This window comes from Miniopterus schreibersii, assembly GCF_964146895.1.
Source record: "Miniopterus schreibersii genome assembly, chromosome: 12".
Classification (NCBI taxonomy): Eukaryota; Metazoa; Chordata; class Mammalia; order Chiroptera; family Miniopteridae; genus Miniopterus; species Miniopterus schreibersii.
The window spans coordinates 51,820,298-51,844,943 of record NC_138112.1 but is presented as its reverse complement, the minus strand read 5'-3'; the positions used below and the strand labels follow the sequence as shown (position 1 = coordinate 51,844,943).

Below are 24,646 nucleotides of genomic sequence, written 5' to 3'. Positions count from 1 at the left end.
ACAGGCATGAAACAGAAGTTACCATCAAGAGAACTTTATGACTTAAGTTACCTTGACCTTTTGGTTCTCAGGAATTTCCAGAACAGCAAGCTATATGTTTTTTGTTTTGTTTTGTTTTAATGTTAAAGCAAATGTGTACATAGCTGTTCAGAACATTCAGTTAATTCTCAATTACAGAATCTGCTTTGACATGTTAAAAAGCTAAGAATACGCACAGTGTATTGATTTAATGTCCTAATGTAACTGCCATGTAAAAAAAATACATGAGCAATTTCTAAACTGCTTACTTGTAACACTAAAATATAGTCAGGCAGAACGTGTAGAGAACTGAGCAATCAGGCGGTGGTACTGACTAAGCTGGAATCAGAATTATTGAGGTTTATGTACCCTTACTGTTTACTATTTTCAAGAACGCTGACCTGAAGACACAAGCTTAAAAACTGATTCAGTTTATTTCAACAGAGCAAAGATTCCTTAAATTGGCTTTCAAATTTCGTATGAGAGTTTGGAAGGAATGTTTAATGATTAACAATATATACCTGTATCTATATATCAATATCTATATATCTATCTATAGATACACAGAAAGAAAAAAAAAACCATCTGACTAATATATGGCTGCAACATAATTTCTCCTTTTGAGAATAAAAATGGCTCCATCCACTACCTCCTCTGGCCTTCCCCATGTCCCCTCTTCAAATACAGGACTCTAACATCTCTTCTACTTGGAAAGTACAGTGTAGCGGCCAACAGCCACACATACTAGAAAGAAAACATTGCTTATATTTTTAAGTGCATTTTCATCTTTAATATTAAAAATGGACACATTCTTTAGCTGGAGTTTTTACTAAAATCTAAGCTTACTATATTTGGCTTGGCAAATCTTAAAATAGACAATGAATGAGGAAAAAAACTATTTCTTTTGAATGTTAAATGATAAAAATTGCCCCAAATTGACAGACTAATCAAACAGATCAGTCAAGTAACTCATCAGGCAACCTGATGCTTCAAGTTTGAACACTAAAGAGAACAATGATCAGTTTGTTAGCCTGTTGTTGACAGCTGGCTATGATGCCCTCAGATGCCTTCCTTCCTCCTTACGAACTATATCTGTGCTAAAATTCCTGTCCTAGAGAGATTCTGATGATAATCAGCAGAGCCAGCACAAGTGTGAAAAAGCAGCATTATCACCCTTTTAAGAACAAAGCAAGCTTCCTCTCCCATCTGCTTTTAAGCACAAAGCATTACTGGGATCGATATGATGCTCCACTGCACTTCATGTGCAAATGCTTTGATGATGACACTGAATTTATCAGAAGACAAAGAGTTGAAAGTTTTAAGAGTGGAATAAAGGGCTTGCAATAACAGGAAGCTACTGCCTTGCAGAGCTAAAGAATGAGCAATCCCCTCTCCCCAAGCACACTTAACAAATCCCAACCTCATATTTAAAAAATCAAGCAGGATTAAACTGAACATGCAAATTATAGGAAAAAATATCACATGATAATTTATTGAGTGAGAAAGGCTCCTTTTCATTCCATTCTACAACAGAGTGTGCTAAGAGTCGGGTTGGAAGAATGTGCAGCACTTGGCAGTTGTGCCTCATGCAGTCACTCAGCAGGGTTTTGTCTAAAAGTGCATGCACGGACTCAGACAGTTACAAACGATTTCTGTTACAGTCTCAAGCCATTTTCCACACACTACACTGTGAAAGCACTTCAGCTTTGAACAACTTGTCAGGGTTGATTACATGCACATATGTAACAATTTGCTGGAAAAGACAACAAGTTAGAATATGAAAATATATCAGCAGCATTCATGTAATACAGAATTCCTGAGAAGAGTGTGTGTATATAAATCTTTGAGAAATAATTTGTATTCATATGAAAACCATGATATAAAACATTCCTCTCAACTAAAGCAGAGTGATCTTATACTAACATACTGGAAAGGGCTGTCAATATCTGTTATCAATCATGATGAAGGCATAGCTAGATTCTAACTGTTGTTTCACAGAAAGAAAATTTCAGATACTTTTTCATTGTTTCTCCAATTTTCCACCATTTTAAGAAATATCAGAGATGGGCCTGGCCAGTGTTGCCCAGTGGTTGAGCTTTGACCCATGAACCAAGAGGCCACTGTTTGTTTGTTTGTTTTTTAAATATATTTTTATTGATTTCAGAGAGAGGAAAGGAGAGGGATAGAGAGAGAGAAACATCAATGATGAGAGAGTCATTGATCGAGCCCGCAACCCGGGCATGTGCCCTGACCAGGAATCGAACCCCGATCGCCTGGATCCTAGGTCGACGCTCAACCGCTGAGCCACGCCCGGCCAGGCAAGAGGCCACTGTTATGATTCCTGGTCAGGGCACATGCCTGGGTCGTAGGTTCAATCCCCAGTATGGGGCGTGTAGGAGGCAGTCGATAGATGTTTCTATCTCTCTAGCCCTCTCCCTTCCTCTCTCTCTAAAATCAATAAAAAAACATTTCAAAAAATCAAAGAAGGCATTTTCTAAATCAATGTACTATAGTTTATCAAATATATCTTTTTACTTTCATATTTCTCTCTCTAGGCAATCTCTGATTTTAAATCTTTATGGTGGATTTATAAAAATAACTCAGAAAGAGAAGAATTCTCAAGGGCACTGCTATCATTATTCTTTCCTCTACCGGAAGACAAATGTCTTGTGTCCCTAATTTGGAAAAGATACAAATGTCAGGCTATGAACCCGACTCACATTTATGTCTTCAATAGGCAAGGAAAGTATTTATTCATAGGCATGTTCACACATTTAACTAAGAAAGAAGAGGAAATACAGGTGTTATGAAAATGAAGTAGTTTAAAACTCCTTTGTGTAGTTAGTGAAGTTAGTTGCTATGATAACCAGGCAGCAGAAACAGAACCTCTGTGGAATCTGAATCGAAGAGACCCAGTTGCAAGGGCATGTGAAGGACATTTGGAATCTGGGGTCATTCCTCTTGCTCCAAATCAGAAGACAAGGAAGGAAGTGAATGTTTTTGTCAAAACCAACCAACCAACCAACCAACCAACCAACCAACCAACCAACCAGCAACTATTATCTATAAGCTTTTCCTTAGAAGGAAAGAAGGAAATGTCAAAACATTTTCAGTGTGAGAATTATAAAAGTAGTTTTCTAGTAAGAGAACTTTGTAATTTTCTTACTAGAGAAAACCTAGCATATATACAATGGAGCTTTATTTCCATTGTGTTTAATTTGGTCTTTATGAATTTTGGAAATAACTGTGCTTTGTTTAATTGGACAAAAATTAATTGGGCATATAATAATCAAAACTGTGTATAAAAGTGTGAGTATGTGTTATTCCAGGGAAGGAAAACTGAGATTAGCTTTGACTGTTTTGCAAGAAGTGTCTTGAATTCTACCCCACATTTCTTTGATTCAACTCTTTCTTCCCTTTCTGCCCCCATAGCTTATGCCTTCACCAGCCGTTCTGCAGTTCAACATCCCATCCTTCCCACCCCAGCCATCTGTGAGCAGTCACACTCACAGATACAGAGTTGACACACAAACAGCAACTCCACAACAAAGCAGATCTTTCACAATTCATTTGCCTGTTTCTAGTTTTCAAAAATAAACCAAATCAATCTACCAAAGAAATAACAGAAAACTCCCTTCAGTAATGAAAAAAAGTAAAACTTGAAAATATGTGTGTCATTTTTACAAATAATATAAATTGATATTCATGCACTGTTCATTAGCTCATGAGCAAGAGTGCACATTGTGGGAAAAGCGTAAGAGTTGCAAAGCATCTGGCTTCTGTGTTCCTGAATAAACATGTCACAATGGTGTACGGTGTCACTGGTCTCAGAGTTGCATAAACTGTAACTTGCATTACATATTGTCAAGGTGCAAAGGTACAAGGAAAACCAAAATATTTACAGCTTTTCTAATGATTCTGTAAAAGGTGATGCAATAAATCAACAAAGGAAAAATTAAGTACACGATAAGACAACTTTCCATGGTTAAATATGAATTAGTAGTGTTCTAAAAGATATGAGAATAAACACATTTTATAAGTATGCGGCTCTAACTGGCATTTTATGAAAAAAAAATCCAGTGCAACTGGTTCTGCCAGTGATATAACAAATTTGAATAGAATACAATAGAATGTTATTTCAATGAATGGTATTCTTTTTAGAATCTCAAGTTTTTGCTTTGACAACTAAAGCTGATGTGCAACTCTTCAACTGCATAGTCAATGTAGAGCAGCATAAATCCCATGGCACAGATCCATAACCTCAGCAAGTATCAAGGGACGTTCTTATGAACCTGTAAGCTGAAGGGACATGGATTTCTCACAGCAAAGGCAATAACTGACTTCAGTCATTTCTTATGAGTATCTCAACTCAACCTAAGGTTCCAAAGTCAGATTAGTATGTGAGTAAAAACCACACAATACTTTAAGTCATGCCTGGATTGTGAACATAGAAATCTGTCTTTAGAAACCTCACTATCACCTTCCTATTATGCTACAGCTGGTGGAAGATGGGGGTCTCCAAACACACAACTCCTTAAGGCTTCCTCTGAGAATTAGATTCTGGCTTCCTGCAATGTCAACCTAATATTTTTTAACATCATGAGTCATCTTTTTCTTTTCCCTGGAAGCTTGGATGTTCTAAATCCAAGAGATGGCTGTGATACTTTTCCAAGTAGAATATTATACATACAGTTTGCCTAGATCCCACCTAGACTTTGAAGGTGCTATCATTCCCACTAACAGTATTGCCCCAACTGGGCAACAGGTATCTACTAAGGCCATTCATGGTGAACAGGATGACCACTTTTTCTCCGTTGTTGTTGCAAATGCTCTAGCTCAGCCTCATACATCATTTCTTGGACTAAGTACTTCTCCCGTCGTATTCGGTCATAAAGGTTCTTTGGTACATCTGGAATCAGGTATGCGATGAATGACTTGATCCCAAAGACAAGGTGCTGCAAATTTAAGAAGGGAAAGTACACTTTTAGAAGGTTTTGAAATGCCAGTTATAAACCGATCATGAACAATGTTGCATTTGCCTTACAAACAAGCATCAGAACTCAGTGTGTATCATCTAGAATATTAATATTTTCAAAAATTATATTTGGGAATACTATCGTTGCCTTATATCACATAAGTATTAGGAGGAAACTAAGAATTGTCATACGCTGATGAGAAAGATGACAGCCAGGGAAAACCCATGTCTGATGGATGGTAATCACACAGCCTACAGACTAGATAGGATACAGTCTGCTTGTGATGCTGGGATTAGACTCAACGTCCAGCAGGAGCATTTTTCAGAACTTCTGCTCTACTAAGTTCTGTATCATAACCATGTTGAAATTTTTATGTCTGGCCCTAACCGGTCTGGCTCAGTGGACAGAGCGTCATCCCGTGGACTGAAGGGTCCCAGGTTTGATTTGGCCATGGGCACGTACCTTGGTTGCAGGCCTGACCCCCTGCCCTGGCCGTGGTGAGTGTGGGAGGCAACCGACCTATGGGTCTTTCTCACATGGATGTTTCTCTTTCTCTCTCTCCCTTCCGCTCTCTTGGACACAATGGAAAAAATATCACCGGGTGAGGATTTAAAAAAAAATTTTTTTTTAAGTTTTATGTCTGTTACACAATTATTCTATTTTAAAAAACAGACCGACAACCCAGCCAGTGTGGCTCAGCGGTTGAGCACTGACCTAGGATCCAGAAGATTGTGGTTCGATTCTTGGTCAGGGCACATGCCCGGGCTGTGGGCTTGATCCCCAGTGGGGGGCTGCAGGAGGCAGCCGATCAATGACTCTCTCATCATTGATGTTTCTATCTCTCTTTCCCTCTCCCTTCCTCTGTCTCTAAAATCAATTAAAATATATATATATATAAAATTGACCGACAAAAGTATTATATATAAAAATCAGGAACAAAAATCAAAAGGCAGTATGTCTGAGGTTAAAGTACAGGTGCTGAACGAGACTGCCTGTGTCTGCGCCCTTCTCTGACACGGCCGTGTAACCTTATGCAAATCCCCCAGGTTCTCTGTGTGTCACCTTTAAAACAGGGGTAACAACAGTACCTCTTAGAGGCATGTATGAGGGTTACATGAGTGTCAGCACTACTTATTACCTACTATAATCATAAATGCAACCTATTTTTTTTCCCGTGAAGAAGTGTAGATCTTTCAGTTTCTCAGAAAAGAAAAAAGTCTGATACTGATAGAGTTATGATGATCTATGGAAAATAACCCTTTTACCTAGAGGGCTTTGTGACAACAGTCTCTCTATGTGGGAAGGAAGAATGCAAGGCACTTTAACTGAGCTTGCTCTGTGTGCCCCAGGAAATGTCGCTGCCCAGTCGGTCACAGTAAGCAGGTCCGATTTTCCCACAGAAAAGCAGGTCAGGAGTTTATTTCCTCGCTATCTTTTTCTCTATATAATTTTGGCCATAGAAACAGATGCATGAAAAGTTTGTCGACAGCCCTCAGTGGTACCTCAGACAATAGATAATACATTCCAGTGCTAAGCTCTTCACTATATCAAGCTGGCTGCTGGTTTAAGGCAGTAATTCTGTAGCTTCTCCAAAATTTCTTCATGAGACTACAGTCTAACATTATTGCATGACTCTGATCATCAGAATCTATGCACTTGCTATAAAAGTGTTCTCAGGCATACTAAGTTATGCAGTGTCCCTTGTACAAATACGTATGATCAACTGTGATTAGAGGTGACTGTTCAGAAAGCAAGTTTCTCCACCCTGATGAATAGATATGAACTATTTTATCAGATGATGAAACCATCCTTCTCTTTTTAAATTGGTTGCTAGGAGGCACAAAACGAAGTTTTCAGTTTAACTGTGAGTAGCTTCCTTTATCCTAGTTTTCTGGTATAAATACCCATTAACCTACCTTCTTACACTATTCAGCTCTTGTTTTGTACTTGTTACAGTGGTTTCATTGTGTCTGAACCTTTTACTGGGACACACTCAAGTCCTTTCTTGGAAGTCAGTGGGGAACTTAACTTCAAAGAAGCAACTAATATTTCAATTAGAAAAGCGTTTACCTATAATTATTTTATCAGTTTGTGACTAACCTCAAACACGATAATGAAGGCCAACCGAGCAGCGAGGATGTGCCAGTATTGTAAGGTGAACTCATAGGGTCTGGAACTCCAAGGGGGCCCTCTGTAGTCTCGGTATCTAAAATCCACAAAAAATAAAATAAAAATTGAAGAATAGAGATCAAATTGTGGAGGCCCCAAATGTTCTTGATTTGTCAAAACTCCAAAATGACAGTTTAAATGATCTCATGAACATGTAGAGGGAAGAGATGGAATGGTGAAAGCAAGAAGAAGAGGTAACTGTAATTTATAACTCAGTACCTGCAATAACCAGATTTTCCCATACCAAGCTCACTCAGGTCAAAGAAGGATAGGCTATTGTTGACATATCCCTTTAGACAACTGGGAGAAAAGAAAAGCATCATGTGATTCAGAGATTCATAAATTTCTAGTCCAATGTCTTCATTATAAATGACAGGATTTAATAAGTGCCAACCTTCTTTTCATTCTAATTACAAATTCCTAGCCTCTCAGCTCTCTGATTCTATTCCCTCACTCCCATTACATCTGTCATTAAAGAAACAGACTCTTGCATGACATTTTTCCCCAATATTTCTATCTTACACTTTCATTTGGCTTACATTTACTAACTGTTTACTATGCACTAGGCATTGGGGTAACTACTTCCTATGGAATAAAACTCTATAAATGTTTTATAAATATGGATATAATACTATTTAGTTAATTATAATTAAGTGGCCAATAAATAAACATGTTTATTTGTGATTTACTTATTAACTCATTCAATATATATTTATTAAAAACCTCATTTTGTTAGAAAAATTCTAGATGCTTGGTATTCAACAGTGCGCAAACAGGCAAAAATCCCTACCCCGGGGGTTTAGATATTAAATTGTGGTCAGGGTTTTTACAATAACCTTAGGCATATATATTCTTAATCTCCATCATGTAAATTAAAGAACTAAGGTTTATAGAGACTAAATAACTTTCTCTCGGCCTATAATTCTCAAAATCTTTGGTCTCAGGTACCCTTTATATTTTTAAACATGCAATCTCAAAGACCTTTATTCTTAGGGGTATATCTACTGATATTTAACACATTAGAAATTAAAAGTGAGAAATTTAGACAATATTTTTCTAATAATTAATTTTAAATAACTATCAAGTCCATTATAAATAGAAATAACACATTTTAAAAGAAAAAAATAGCTATATTTTCCAACAGAAAAAATGTAGTGAAAAAAATGCCATTGTTTTACATGCTTGCAAATTCCTTTAATACCTATCTTAATAGAAGACAGCTAGATTGCCATATCTGTTTCTGCATTAAATCTGTTGCAACATGTTTGGATGGAGAGTAAGTAGAAAATCTGTCCTCAAAAATATAAATGGTTGGGGAAATGAGGACTATTTTAATACTATTTCAGATAATTGTTGACATTTTTCTTTGATAATACACCAAAGCTCTACATCTGGTTGTTTCCCAGTTTAACTGCAGTGTGGAATCTAAACGTATCAATCAAGTTTTCATATGTAATTTATATTAAAATCTATAGGTCTACTTTGAACTTTTAATGTACTTTTTGCCCGTAAGTGATTTCATAACATCAAATATGGGTCATTGGAAAATATCTGTTCCCTCAAAAATACAGATCTTCCAAATGTTGATATTTGGAATATTAACATCACCATTGATTTTTTTTTTATTGTTCAAAATATTACAGATGTCTCCTTTTCTCCCCATTGACCCCTTCCACCTCCTAGTCACCCCCCTCCCCAGTCCCTCACCACACTCCTGTCTGTGTCCTTGGTTTATGCATATAAATTCTTTGGTTAATATGGATGGACCTGGAGAATATTATGCTAAGCAAAATACGCCAGGCAGAGAAAGATAAACATCACATGATCACTTATATGTGGAATCTAAAGAACTTAATAAACTGATGAACAAAATAGGTTCAGTGACATGGAAGCTGGGATCAGACTGATGAATCTTAGAGGGAAGGTGGGGGGGTTGGGGGGGTGGGGAGAAGTTCATCACTGATTTTTATTAGAAAAAATAATCTACAAGTTCTGGAAAGCTTTCAAGCTCACAGTGGTAGATAAAAGTTATTCAAAATTCTAATTTTCACTTCAAAACTTGAACTTCCTTAATGGTAACAAATACTGTCAATTATTTTCCTTAAAATGATGATAGTTTTGTGCATCTTATAAAAGAGTGTCTGCTAAATACCTGAAAGTACCAACTAAACTCATTTTCTTTTACCTCTAGGTGGCAGTAAAGACGCCAGCAAATAATGCTTCTAAGGAAGAGGGCTGTTAAATATGTCTACATATTTTAAAGCCTTAAAATCTGCTTCTAGAGCATTCTGAATTAAGAAAAATATTTTTTTATTTTTCACTGTTAATACAAGAGCCACTTTATATTTACATGGTGTTTTACAGTGCATAAAATGTTACCTCAGACATCATTTCTTAATCATAGGACCAGATTGATGATGTACCTTTGAGTAAGAGGCAAAGTCAGAACTTGAACCTAGTGTGTTTGACTTCAAGTTAAAATCCCTTGAAAATACTCTGAAATATTAAATAAAATCTCATGCCTTTATTATGTCTCTTTGAAAAATAGAAATGTTTATGTTCAGAAAGGCATTTTAGGGTTCTGAGAAATGTCAGTTCCTCAGCAGATCTAAGGTCTGGTTTCGTCCTAAACCAGGGCTCAGCCTGGTGGGGCACACGTCCTGCCTCTAGATTAGACGTGTGCCCAAACTCCACCTGAAGGAAGAAGTAGAAACAGCTTCTCCTATCACTACTTTGTTTCCTATCACTACTTCCATACCTAAGGCTAATACCCTGCTAAAACTCCAATTTCTCTCTGTTCCCCAAGTCCAGTCTCTTGCCTTCTCCCCTAATACCTGCACTCAAGGAGGAAAGATCTGAACAACCCATAGCCCCAGAAGCACTGGAGCTAAACTGGGTGATTTTGTTCCCCAGGGGATATCTGACAATATCTGGAGACATTTTGGGGATTAGAGAGGTTGCTACTGGTATCTACTGAGTTAGGGCCAAGGCTGCTGCTAAACATCCCATTATGCACAGGACAGCTCCCTATAAATTCCTTTCAAAAAATCTCTAGTCAAATAGCTGACAGTTCCTTCAGATGGTCTATGTCCCCACCAACTAGCTTTATTCCCTTCAGCAATTTCATTAACCAGTGTGGGCCTCAATTTCCCAGTCTACAAAGTCAAAAGATTGTAATGATTTCTAAGGTCTCTTCCAGTTCTAAATTTGACTTCTAAATACATTATAACATTTTAAAAAACATTTTGAGGTCAGTGATGCATTTCCAAGTGAAAACATAGAGAGACTCTAAAATTATTTGCTGAAAAACAGTTGTTCTTTTTATCTCGCTTGATTTCATCCAATAAACACATTATAAGTGCAATGGTCAGAAACACTGCCTTTAATGGTCACAGAACAAAACTTCCCAATAAGTTCCCATTTTACTTGCAAACATAAAATATATCAGAAGAATGTGTAAATTTCAAACTTACTTTTCACCATATCTGAAATGACTTGCACAGGGGCCATATTTGTATTCATAGACAAAACGTGGGATGTAATCAGACGTGATAGCAATTACAAACGCATTGGTGATCACGGCCAATATACCAATTCCTTCAAGAATTCCATACCAGATACCTAGTAGGAAAAATATGAAAGATAGTGAATAAAATAAACAAATAAAAATAAAAGAATGTTTAATTTATGTCGGAACCACAGCTCTCTTATTTAATTTCTGGGTCTAGTACTTCACTACAGATAAAATAGCTGTTGAATGCTTTCCACAGAGGGAAGGTAGGCCTCTATCTTGAAAGATTTGAAAATTAAAATATCATTAGGAATTAGATCATGTCTGTAATAATGAGACATGACACAGTTGCTTTAAAGCCTAATTAGAACTTACTGAGATAATAAAAATAACAAAATTATCTTCAAGTTCTACATCACTGGGTAAAGTCTGAAATACATGTATTTGCTCTGGGGTTTGCCTTTATCTTTGTCAAGTACCTTTTAAAAGTAAAAATACAAGAAAGTAAACCTAGTTTGGTATCAGTTTTGTTAGGGCTGGAAAGGATCCCAGCATTAGAAATCTTCCTGGTGCTAAGTAAGATCTAGCCACCTCTTGGCCTTAGCAATGCCAAGAACACTTAATTCCTGAATCTTACCTATGTCAGTTGCTCGGGCCGGCAGAGGCCTCCGCCACTGGGTGACAAATTTGTATGCATCCAGCCTGATTTCAATGATGTTGTTTAACAAAGCCAAAAGAGGCGCCAGAGGAAAAGCCGCAACAAATATGGTGGTAAAACCAAATTGCAAAACTGTAAAGGGAGAATATTAGAAAATTAGTAAAATAAACAGTATCATTTATTGAATGCCTTCATTGTGCAATATTAAGTGATTTATGTAAATTGCCCTTAATCTTTTCAACATCCTTACGAAAGTAAATATCCCACTTTAGAGTTGAGAAAATTCATACGTGTTAAGTAAACTTGCTAAAGGGTAGACAGCTAAAAAGTTAAACCCAACACTCAAACTCAGATCTCAGTAGATTGAAAGTCTACGTTCTTTTCACCTCTATATCATGCAGTATGAAAGAGTAAAGACAAAAAAAGAAATCAAAGAGGAGGCCTTGGAAAATGCTTAGCTCTAACAGGGACCCAAGAGACAGAATCTTGCCCTTTTAATAGATGAGAAAACTGAAGGTCAGAGAAAAAGCAAATGTCCAGATAACACACAGTAACAGTTAGAATGGGAATCTCTATTTTCTTAATATAAGTATGATTCTCGAAGAAGCAAAGACTCGGACTTGGTCTGTGCAAAAGTTTATTGTGAGAAAGGATTATTACTTTATTTGGTTGGGATAGTACATTTCTTAACATAAAAATTGCTTCTGTTCTATTTTATTCTTTAAAATATTTGCTCAAAAGCTAGGTGATTGGACCGACTGGGTGTGGCTCAGCAGTTGAGCATCGACCTAGGATCCAGGAGATCATGGTTTGATTCTCAGTCAGGGCACATGCCCCGGTTACAGGCTTGATCCTCAGTGGGGGGCATGCAGGAGGCAGCCGATAAATGATTCTCTCATCACTGATGTCTCTCTCTCTCCCTTCTCTCTGAAGTCAATAAAGATATTAAGAAAAAAAAGCTAGGTGATTTACGATGGATCTTCACTTTGGTTAAATATTATGGCTGACAAATATTATGAGGACAAAATGTGGTAGACATTCAAGGGCACTGTTCTCATATCTTATCTAGTTCCGTTGGGAGAAAAGTACAGATGTGTTTCAGATTGCATGGGTTAGAAAGGAGAGAGATGGCTTTCTCTCTTGAATAAAAGTATATGTGAAATAGAAAAATAGTATCAGGAAGCCAGAGAGCCCTGCAGAAGGTTCTCTCCTTACCCATTTCTAAGTATTCATCCATCAGTCCGTGAATATTCATGGGCTGCAGATTCCAGTCATTTTCCCACTGAGGTATAGAAGCATCTTGGATTCCCCTCCTGATTTTATGTCGTGACCACCAGTTCTGGATCAGCCTACACCACAGAACAGACAAAAGAGCTTCTGAGCTCTTATTTAAATATTTGGTGAGCAATTTATTGTGTATTAACATCAACTTAATGTAGGCCCTGGGATTACACTAAGCATTCATGGGAACTGAAGATACTTGTATGGTCTCATCGTTCAGATTTAGCATGGGATAAGAGGCCTCAGTCTTCCAGAACTCTCCTGGACCCTATCAACATCTACATATTTATATTGATCCTCCCACACACTTAGATGCTTCCTGATATTGATTAGACAAACATCTGTTTTTATGACTGTTTCCCACATGCTATCTATATAAATACTTAAAACTCCTGTCCACCTGCTTTGATTGCATCTGAGCCCTTCATTTCTCATAACTCCAAATCTTCTGAGCTACGCTTTCTGAACATGAGTAAAAGCAAGTTCCACATTTAAAAAAATGAGACCTAGATAGGGTTTCAAGACATGTAGGTTCCAGTCCCCACCCTGGAATGCATCAGGTGTGTGAGTTTTGGCAAATCACTTCTTTGAGTTCATAAAGCAAAGGGTTTGGGCATCAGTGATTACATTCTGTTACCAGGGAACAATAATTTACAGGCAATGGATGTGTGTCTGAGTTTGATTTTTCAGATTTGAAAAGAAAGTAAAGACACTCTTTCCCAAGCCCAGAGGTGGTCTTGAAATTTTGTGACCCAGAAATATCCCAGTATGTATATATTTTGGACTTTTGGGTAATGCATTATTTTCAGTTAGATGAAAATTATCTCTAAGATGAGGCAAATTTCACAGGACTCAGTGAACAGTAGACAACTCTTAATTTTCATTAATTGTGGACCCAGCACTTCAGTGGGGGTTGGAAGAACTGGAGGCAGACCAGGACATCAGGCATGCTTCAATGCACACCCCATGGAGGGTGCCTCTGGGGCCCCAGGAGAATGAGAAAGGGGATGGAGGTTGGAACTGAGGCAGATCTGCCTGTTTCTTTGATGTATTTCAGTTCTGCTTAAGATTTTATTTGAAGAAAGAGAATTATGGTTCAAAAGTTTAAACCCAACTGTTGGACAAATAGTAATAGGATGCTCCTTGCCATGGTACCATTGGTATTTGATATGCATAATCCAGGTTGACCACTGGGCAAGGCCAAGGTAAAAATGTGCTGTCCAAAGTGCACAGTTTGTAAAGAAGTCCAGGATAATGATTACAATAGACTCATTCTTCACATGAGTTACTACACCATCTTGATAGTGCTTGTGAAGTGCTCATAGCATGTCAGATCCTGTGCTAGGCACTTAATCCCTAATTTTCTCAGGTATTTTTTCAATGATATTTCCAAAACCCTATGTTTCAAAGAGATGAGCCAGGACAGAAAGGGATATGAAGAATAGAATAGGCTCCCCAACCCTCCATCCCCCATTCTCTCTTCATTTAGAAGAGATTCATTTTAATCTGTTATGAATATTGAGGATCTGTATAAAAATCTCTTCACAAAAGGGTTCTGTCATTTATTGGTTAATGAGCATTGGGTCATCTCAATTAATCTTTGTAAATCCCTTATTTTACAAATAAAAATAACATCTCAGTGACGTCAAGTAAATTATAAGCATCTTTAGCAAGGGGCAGAGAAGGAATTTGAACAGTCTCGATAATTTCATACTCTGTGCTCTAAGACTGCTTGTAATTTAATACAATACTTTATGGAAAATTTCAGGGTATCACCTTTCCAGCCCCAAGGACTTTGCTGAGAAATGTCCTGATATAATTTGTGGGCCAGTAGGGAGAAAGAATCATGGTACAATTTGATGACTAATACTAAACTATTTGTATCATTTATCAACTAACCAGTTATTTCCCCTTAGTCAGGAAATTCTGAGGAATAGTCATGTTTTTAACCTTGATTGGGCTCTAAACCTTCTATACCAAGATGTCTAAAATATATTGTATTTTACGGTATTCTGCAGGGTAACCTGGTTAACAGATATAAAAGTGGGGATAGAGCGTCCTTGTTGGTCAGCATTTCACACACAGTTAAAACGTATCTACAGGGACAAAAGACAGGCATTGATTTGGTGTTATCACAATTAATCTTTTTCTAATGATTGTGTGTGTGTGTGTATGTGTGTGTGTGTGTGTAACAAAGAGTACAAACCTCATCCATCCATGAATTTGGCTTTGCTTTCTTCTTTTGTGTGGGGAAGGAGGTGTGGAAGTGGACTCTCTAACACACAACAATGCTCTTTGTCTTTTGATAGCCAAAATAAATCAGAGTTATTTTTATCCTCAAGAACGTGTACTATCAATAATGTTTTAAGAATAACAAGGATCTTAATGTGTTGAACAGAATACCAGTTACTCTACATCTATTATTTCCTTTAGTCCTTACAACTGTTCTTGAGGTAGATACAGCTGTTGATCCCCTTGTAGAAATGTAAAAACGGAGGCTTAGAAAATTTTACTAACATACACACAGTCACGCATTCAGTGAAGAGCAACAGTGAGAACTGTACCCACATATGTCTGACTACCAAGTCCAAATTCTTAAGAACTATTCACACTACCTCCATCTGTCTTCTTTGTGATTATATATAAGGCAATTTTAAAAATAAAGTGCTCACGGGTAACCCAGTTCCATGAAGTTGTTCCATATTTGCTTCAGAAACATGATCACTCCCATCTGGAGGCAGAGGTCTATCAAGCAGCCACTAGGATGACACTGAAACAGAACAAGGATAGTAATGACCTTGCTCTTCTCAGTTGGCTGGAACATCCCCACCTTCAAATTGTAAAGCAAATTCTAAAGCCAGGTCGTACTATCTCAGTGCATACAGAGAATAAAAACAAAGAAATAGCATCGATGAGGACACTTGATAGGGGAGTTTTCAGGATTTATATTGAATTTTAATCCAAATTATAACAGCAATGACAACAAATCTAGCTTTTAATGAGAGCTTACTATCTGTCAAGTTTGGTGTTAGGCATGATCACCTTTAATGAATGTCCTGGAATACTACATATCTATTAACAGGAGACAGACAAATACTTAATTCTGTGGCAAAAAGTTTATAACATAGTCTTTAAAAATAAGCTTTTTATGTTAGAAAATTTTAAATCTGTAGAACATTTGTAAAGATAATACGAAGAGTTGCCATATACCTCGTACCCAATTCCCTCCATTGCCCCTAACACTATCAAGGTATATTTGTCAAAGGTAAGACACCAACATTAGTGCATTGCTATTAATTAAACTCTAGACTTTATTTAGATTTCAGTTTTTTTCATTTATATCCTCTCAACCCAGGATATCCCATTGCATTTATTTGTTATGTCTCCCCAGTCTCTTCTATCTAGACAGTTTCTGAGTTTTCCATATTCTTGATAGATTTAAGGTCTGCTAGACAAGTATCCTGTGAAAAAATCTCCAATCTGGGCTTTTCTAATGTTTTCACATGTTTAGACTGGTATTATGTGTTTTGGGGATGGAGGCAGAACACAGAAGTAAAGTGTCATTTTCATCCCATCCCATCAGGGGCTGCATGATGTTCGTAAGACATCACTACTGATATGAACTTTTATCACTTGTGGTTGACGTAGTGTTTTCCAGATGTTTCTAATGTAAAGTTACTCATGTTTCCTTTTCCCTAGACTTTTCTTTAGAAGTAAGTTGCTAAGTCTAGCCCATTCTCAAGATGGCAGCAGGTGTTAAGTTCTACCTCCTGGTGAGGGAGTACCTAAAGATATTACATCTTTTTAAGTGATGAAAATATGTCCTAAAAATAGTTTGTCATTATGATCTAAATTTGCCTTCTCTGTGATCCTTTGCATTTTTAGATGTTCAATAAAAGTTAGCATCAGATGACACTGAGGGCGTTCAGGGTGGTATGACCGTTAACAAAACAGAAACAGACTCATAGATACAGAGAACAGACTGACAGCTGTCAGAGGGGAAAACGGTTGGGGGGCTGGGTGAAAAAGGTGAAGGGCTTAAGAAACAAAAACCCCCAAAACTCACAGACACAGACTACAGTATGATGATTACCAGAAGGAAAGCAGGTGAGGGTATGTCAAAGAAGGTAAAGGGGAAATAAATGGTGATGGAAGGAGACTTGACTCTGGGTGGTGAACACACAATATATGGATGAGGTATTACAGAATTGCACACTTGAAACCTCTATAATTTTATTAACCAATGTCACCCCAATAAATTCAATAAAAATTAAGAAAAAAAATCTCTTAAAAAAAGTTAGCATTAGAAACACACACAAACAAAAATGTGATTACAATGAAAACTGCAATCAATGTGTTTTGCTTGAAAACTATGCACTATAGAAGACATTTTGGTAGAAAAACATGGGTCTGTTTCTTCGGAAATGGGTTCATGTCCTGCTCATAAAGATGACAGACTCTACAGCTTTGATCCACAGTTTCTATTTCTATCAAATCAGTACCAGTGGGACTTCAAAGAGAACAAATAATTAGGACACGAAGAGCCTGATTTTCCAGTTTCAGCCCAGTAATTTAAAACTCCCTAATCTGAGCCAGAGAGAGGGTTTGTCAGCGGTATTTTTTATTGTGTGGAGAAGTCTCAACACACCCATCCAAGCATGCCCCTTCTTTCCAGGATGAATTTAGGACCTTCTGAACTCTGCCACATATATGCGATAAGTGGGTGGGTAGAATGTCTGAGGCAGAATAATTACTAAGCTACAGAAGCAGATCACAGATCACAGCTGCAAGCTGAAACTCTTCATTTCTGCCTTGAAGAGGCAAATTAACTTGTATAAGGTCCTGCAATGTTGGCTAGTGGTGTGGGAATAAAAGCCTTAAGTCTCATTGCACCCTAATCCACTGCTTTTTCACATAATGCTAAAGATAAATTCTATTTACAAAATGTGTTTGCTATGATTGAATCAACAGTAAGCTAAGTAGGAAGGCTGGGTGACAGACCGTTTATAACTTTGTTGAAATTGAGCCTTGATGACTTTGTGATTTATAGGGCAGAGAAAGTTATCCAACAGTTTTTGTGGGTATGCTTCCCTCAAATAATGATTCCCTTGAGCTAAATCTAGCCCTCTATACACCAAAATTCATTTGGTTAAAAGGGCCTATACTCAGAATGAGTAAAAGGGCATGAATGAGCATGTAGGAGGCCCAGGTTTTCATCCCCACTGCATCACTCAAAATCCTATGACCATGGACCACCCAAAGCTGGGTGCCTCCATGTAAGTTTCTCATTTTCACCTCAGGAAGACCTGGTGAGGTGGGTGTTGGCACTTTCATGGTGTAGATGATGAAGCTGAGTAGCGGACAGGACTATCAGACTCCAATACTCATGTTCCTTTCACTTTACCCACTTTAGTATGTTTATTCTAAATCCAATTTACATGTGTGAGCCAACAGTCATTCAGCAATCTCTCATGAAAATCAGTTTCCATTAAGTTCTCGATTGGGCCTGTACACTGTCCCAGTGGTGGCTGGAAAGCAAAGTGTGTTCAGAGCACAGACTCTGAAGTGAGGCTGTCTGGATCAAACTGGTATCAAATGGTTGACTTCATCAATGTATGTTTCTGTAATTGGAGGCAAATTATATAACTTCTTTAAGCTTCTGTTTCCTCATCTGTAAAATGAGTGTAATAGCAGAATTTTTGTGAGAATTAGATGCATTAATGTATGTAGAACACTTAGAAACGACTGCTGGAATATGCTGGCATACAGTAAGTCCTCATTAAAAATTAGCTATGATTAACGTTGTATGTAGATTTAGATAAAATCTTATGTGAGATATTATACAGCATGGAATGAGGAAAGTTCAGGATAGCTGTTTATAAATGTTCTAAATTTAAGTACAGTACTTTTTCCCTGTCTTTATAATGGCTACCATTATTTGTGCCAAGGGTTTTACATGCATGATCCAATTTAGTCCACTTATCACCAATATTACTGAAATAGCCATTCATATCACAATTTACAAAAGAAAAGAACCTGACACTTAGAGATAGTTAAGATCAGGTATTTGGGTAGGACAGAATTAGGATGTAGACTATCAGACTCAAAAGACAAAATATTTGTTACATATCATGGTTATGTTCTTTTCTTCAAGACTATTAACATCAAAGAAAGGAAAGAGACTTCATTTGTATGCCCCACAATACCTAGCAGAGGCCTAGAATAGAAATGTGTTAATGCTTGTTGTATGACTGAATTCAGAGGGCAATTCTTATCTTCCATTATATATACTTTTTATATCTACACTTCTAGGATTTTAGGGCCTATCACAAATCTACATTTTTCATTTCACTGATTTTTCTCAAAATAAATAATCCTTTGTTGAAAATATGGCCTCTATCTGTGTCATGTGTATCGTGGGAAATGCCTAGGATGGTTATAAAACATTTTTCCTGACACCAGTATTATAATTATTTCCTTGGGACTTTCAAAGAAGAATCATGACATCCAATAATTTCCCAGGAATATCCAATTAAACAAAATTACTGGTGGCATCAAGATATAGATCTACCTGCTGTAGCAACTTCATTCCCCACACTGCCCTTGTTAACTCCAGCTGGACACTCCTGGAAAAAGTAAGCATTGGTTCCCAAATAGGGTAGATGAAAAGCATTTTAGTAGATTTAGTCATTCTTTTGGGCTATGAGAGAAAACTGCAGGTTTGATCTGGAGACTTCCTGAAAACATGGGATTTTGAATGACCTGAGTGTGTCTACGGCCAACAGACCTGGGTAGCTGTGGAGACAAAGCATTAAGTATCAACTACAATTTATAGAGTTCCTGCCACAGGCCAGGCATTGTACTAAATCTGTTATGGAAATTATTTCTTATCTGTAAATAGCTTTGCAACCTAAGTATTACTACTGCCAGTTTACTGATGAGAAAGATATTCAGAGAGGTTAAATGAAGGGCAAATAATTAATAAGTAGCAAGGTTAGCATATGAGTCCAGTTTTCTATAATATAAAGCTTATGTCCTTAGAAAGTTTTAAGCTTTCTCAATGTAAGCTCTTCAGCAGGCCTGAAATTCCCTGTACCTAACTTCATTCTCCCTCTTCCCTCCCCCTTTCCTCCCATAGTCATTAGCCCACATCCTTGCATATCCCCAAATCCACCCTGACAAGATTACTTACTTCCTCCAGTCTCCACCGGTTAAAAAGTTTATTGTAATTTCCTGGGTGGCCTACGAATCTGTAAAAAACCATTTTAATTCATTAGCATTTATGTGGGTTGACTGAAGAACATCTAACACATCACAAGTGCATGTGTGGGTAGACATGAATGTTCATTGGTGCAACTTGTTCCTAAATGGTTGACTTAGGCCAAGCTTACACATCAGAGCACCTGACGTAAAAAGGAAAAAGTAATGTGGGAATTCAATGCCACTGGGTTGAGAAAGTACAGACAAACCAACTGAATGGATTTTTCCACTTTTACCTGTAGAGTTTTAATGTCTGGTTAACCTAGTTAAAGAATATTAACATAATGGGCTAAGTAATTTAATTTAAAATGTTTCCATGGCACTGGCTGGAGTGTTAATCATATGGCAAACCAGAACGAGTAATTTGATTTGTTTCCGTATTTTGCAGCCAAAATACGAAAAAAACATGAACATGATCGGTAGAAGCTTCATCACTAAAGAACTGTAACCTAGGGTTAGTCAGAAATTATTTTCTTATTTAACAAAACCATTACTGATGACAGGACAGTCTTAATTCAACCCACGTATGGAATATAGGTTTTATTCTTTTATGTCAACTTTAATTGGTAGTGGTAGCCTAAAGTACTATACTGAAATCTCTTGATTGAGATATGTGAAGACAGATTAGCCCAGTTTTCCAAGGCTGGGAATAAGAAAGTGCCACCTTTGTTCACAAATTGGAAATGGAACTGTTGACAATCTTTTCAGTATATAAACATGATGTGTACAAAGCTGACTTACCTCCCCAAAAAGAAAGCGATATAGAAGATAGAACTGTTCAAATTGACAAACTGGAAGAGGAACATCTTCAGGGCAAAGCTGTTTTCCCACTCAGACTCTGTTCGAGGATATTCTAAAAGGAACATAGGGTGTGTTTACATAGATGAGGTGGATGAGGAAAGATGTAGGTACAGAATCAGACACCCATGTTCAAGTTCTGGTTCAGTCGTTTACTAGTTCTGTGAGGCACTCAGTAAAATGCCTGTAAAATGTGAATGATACTATCTGCTGTATAGCACTGATGTAAAGATCCAATGGGTCAATCTGCAGATTTTCCCCACAGCTACGAAAATACGATGCCTGTTATTAATATATAAAGGTTTTCAGGATTCTTTCTGTTACGGTCATTTAGAAATAACCATAAATATTAAATCAATCTTTCACCCGATCTGGCTATGTTCAATATAAGGGCTTGAATTATCCACAGAGTTCTTTGAAGGATGACTATTTTGTGTGCAGATCTAAGTGAACGGGTTTAGAGAAAAGAGGGCTGCATCACTCAGAAGGGCTAAGTTCTTATCTCAGCTTTACACCCAACTGCTGGTCATCTCAGGCAGGTCTCTTCACATTTTCTGCAATAAGTTTTATCATCTATGCAATGAGGAATTTAGATGAGACGATTTTAAGAACCCTGTCAACTCTCACATGGTGTGGTTCCAGGACTCTTAAAGCAAAACAAAGCAAAACAATACCAAACAAAAAATGATGAGAGAGATGGAATAAAGATGGCAGCATGAACTGAAGCCTCTGTTCCTACCCAGTACCCAAATAAATGACAGAAACATATATATGTACATCTAACATATTGTAATATGATTGAAGAATTTAAGAAAGATAAAAAATGAAATGGGATCCAATTTAAGAAAAAATTAGGCCAAAATACAGGCAGAAACCAATCACAGAATAAAGAGGGCATAAGTCCTAGGGAACTTTAAGCCCAAAGAGGATAGGTTCCAGAAACAGGAGGGTCTGTGGGGCATCCGCAGAGTGACTTGTTCGTGGGCACCAGTGAGAGCACTCAGGAGAGCAGACATTTCCTCACAGGAGTACTTTGGTACGCCTGGTACTTAGCACAAAAAACTGTTCTGCTTCCTACTATTAATTATCACTTTCTTAGATTTGTAGTCATCTGGTATAAATTACTTTAAAAGAAAATGAATATAGGTAATCAGCGCTAGAAGAATGCTTTGAGACAACCCAGTTCAAGTGCTCCATTACTCATCGAAGATGCTTTAGCTCAGGTCAGCGAAACATTATTCCCATTTATTGAGCACTTGTCATGTGTCAGGCAGCCAACCTACAACAATGATGAAATGGGAACTATTATCATTCTCAACTTCCTGGTAAGGAAACTGAGGCTTAAAAAGAGGAGGACGACCAGAGGAAAGAAGGGGGGCAGGAGGAGGAGAAAGAATGGGGACAGGCAAAAACTTGCCGTAGTCACACGATGTCCAAGAGATAGAACCATTTAGCTCCAGACCATGAAGTAGGGCCTGGGTGTCCCCTGTATACATTGTCCCTTCTATTATCACTTGTCCTTGTAACTACACTATAGGAGAAGTAGTATGTTACAGTGGAGTAACAGAGTTACCCCACCATAGTTAAGTGGTGTTTAAATTCTACTTATTTAACAATCTCATTTTCTAATCCATAAAATAAGGATCCTACTGTCACAGAATTGTGATCACAATAAAACAAAATGATGAATGAGAAGTGTTTAGTACAATGCCTAGGATCTGGTGAGTCTTCAAACAATAACAGAATGCTGCTCAAACAGTTCTGTAGTAAAAATTCTGTCCCCAAAACTGGGGGACCAAATATCAAGTTAAAATATAGGAAAAAAAACCAAAACATTTTCTGACATACAAGGTCTCAAGAAATTCACTTTCCAGAGAGTAAGACAAGGAATTAAGCCAAGACAGATGGCAGCATAGGATCCCAAAAGCAGCATCCAACTGAGAAATAAAGGCAAAGGAATTCCCAGAGCCCTGGTGAAAGCAAGTGTGGATGTGGCTGACCCCAAGCCTAGAGGGCAACCCACTGAGATGAGTACACAGTGGGTTAAGGGAGGATGACTCTAAGAAGAAAATAAAATGAGTAGAATTCTTGATAGTTTTTAATGTATTTCGAGAGAATTTAGAGTTGAGACAGAAAGTTTGGAACAAATTAAGAAAAGTATGTAGAAAATTAGGTAAAATGTGCTTCATGAAAATATATAGGTTGTATAAGAAAGGAAACAATGAGCCCGGCCAGGCGTGGCTCAGAGGTTGAGCGTGGACCTAGGATCCAGGAGATCACGGTTCAATTCCCGATCAGGGCACATGCCCGGGTTGCGGGCTCCGAGGCAACCGATCAATGACGACTCTTTCATTATTGATGTTTCTCTCTCTCTCTCCCCATCTCCTTTCCTCTGTAAAAAAAAGAGAAAGGAAACAATGATAGTGCAAGCTGTGCCTTAGGTAGGAAAACAGCTATATAGACACAATGATGTGAACACTAATTACTAATTTAGCTAAAAATGCTGATACACCTCCTTTGGAAAGGAGAAGAAATAACAATTGTGTATACAGGTGACAGATGGGGAAGTATGTGCAGGACAGGACACTGCAGGGAACATTATGGCTTAAGTTGTCCTCTTGATGGGAAGGCAATAGCTTCCTAAAGCTGAAAGAATGGCAGTAGAACCATGTTATTTAGAAACAGAATATGAAATACAAAATAAATTGATAAAATTGGCAAAATGTAGTCTCTTGACGACATAAAAAATAAGAATGGGTAATGTGGTAAAGGACAGGTTTTCATTATAAGTCTCTTAATACTATTTTGCCTTTCAGTTGTATACATGAAAAATAAACAAACATAAATAAAAAAACAAGCAAATAAATAGTATACATGCTGTAAAATACTTAGAAAAAAAAAAAATATCGGAGGGAAAAAGCCAAAGAGCTGAAAAGGTAGGGGGGAAAGCACTCCAATGTAGGAAGAACCAGGTTTGCTGATTTCTAGTAAGTAGATTTTATAACTACATCATTGACTATAGCTATGTGATGTAGTCCAACATCCTATCCCACTTCTTTCATTTTTATCCACAAGTATATAACTGAAGTTGATACTAAAAATACTAAAGTACATAAATCAACTATAGACTGATAGGCCCTACTAAAATATTCTCTTACTAAGAAATAAAGAAAAATAGACTTACCTAAATTAGTGAGAAGGTAAGCAATTTTTTCATAAGCCTGTAGTGTAAGAGAACAAGTATTACTATTATTCTTTTCTTTAGAAAAGGCTGTTTACAAATTCAAAGAAACATCTAAAGTGTATTCCACAAAGTAGCTACATTTTTAATTAAGTAGAAGCATGTACTTAACTATGTAGTGCTTTACATATATATACACAATGCAAGCAATATGAAAGTGTTGTAAATATGTGTATATATACAGTCACATTTGATTTCTGTAATAACAAAGTCTTTTTTGGTAGCTATCTTTATTTACATTTTATAAATAAAGGAAATGAGACTGAGAAAACTCCCAAAGTCATTTAACTAATCGATGGCTGACCTGGGATCTAATTACCAAAGTATACACTTTTTTTTTTTTTTTTTTAACTATACTGGGGGGCTAAATGGAAGCTTGACTTTACTATTGATAAAACATTTTCCAAACTATGACAAAGACTGTGCAAATTTGCACTCCTAAAGAACAAAGCTGGTTTGGTAGTTATTTGAAACGACTCATAAGTCAAATCTGTTGAATCTATAAGCAAGCAAGGCACATGCACAATAGATTTTTATGACGTTTTTCATCTTCTGCCACCTTCTCCCTGCCCCAACATGCTCTGTCCATGACTCATGCAGACTCAAGGAAAGAAACATATCATATAATATTCCAAGTACATATAGTTGGGAAATTATATTTGCTACAGACAGAAGGGTGATATGTGTTTGTGGGTATATGTGTGTGCATGTAAATATTACTACATAACCCTATG

The 24,646-nt window shown here is 37.2% G+C and overlaps 1 protein-coding gene across 4 annotated transcripts in view; it reads right to left on the bottom strand.

Moving 5' to 3' along the window:
- Positions 1-2,749: 2,749 nt before the first annotated feature.
- ANO3 (anoctamin 3) overlaps positions 2,750-24,646 on the bottom strand; it is a gene marked incomplete at its 5' end in the record, with an annotated part of 218,119 nt that continues 196,222 nt past the window's right edge. For 3 of the 4 annotated variants that reach the window (XM_081154128.1, XM_081154125.1, XM_081154127.1), the window contains 10 exons: positions 3,559-4,973; positions 7,095-7,200; positions 7,383-7,463; positions 10,637-10,784; positions 11,312-11,464; positions 12,548-12,681; positions 15,286-15,383; positions 19,806-19,863; positions 20,615-20,726; positions 23,856-23,892. In XM_081154128.1, the coding sequence (XP_081010254.1) occupies positions 4,791-4,973; positions 7,095-7,200; positions 7,383-7,463; positions 10,637-10,784; positions 11,312-11,464; positions 12,548-12,681; positions 15,286-15,383; positions 19,806-19,863; positions 20,615-20,726; positions 23,856-23,892 (1,110 nt within the window). In that variant the 3' untranslated portion in view covers positions 3,559-4,790. Of the gene's footprint in view, positions 4,974-7,094; positions 7,201-7,382; positions 7,464-10,636; positions 10,785-11,311; positions 11,465-12,547; positions 12,682-15,285; positions 15,384-19,805; positions 19,864-20,614; positions 20,727-23,855; positions 23,893-24,646 lie in introns of all 4 variants that reach the window. The other variant, XM_081154126.1, reaches the window with a different exon arrangement.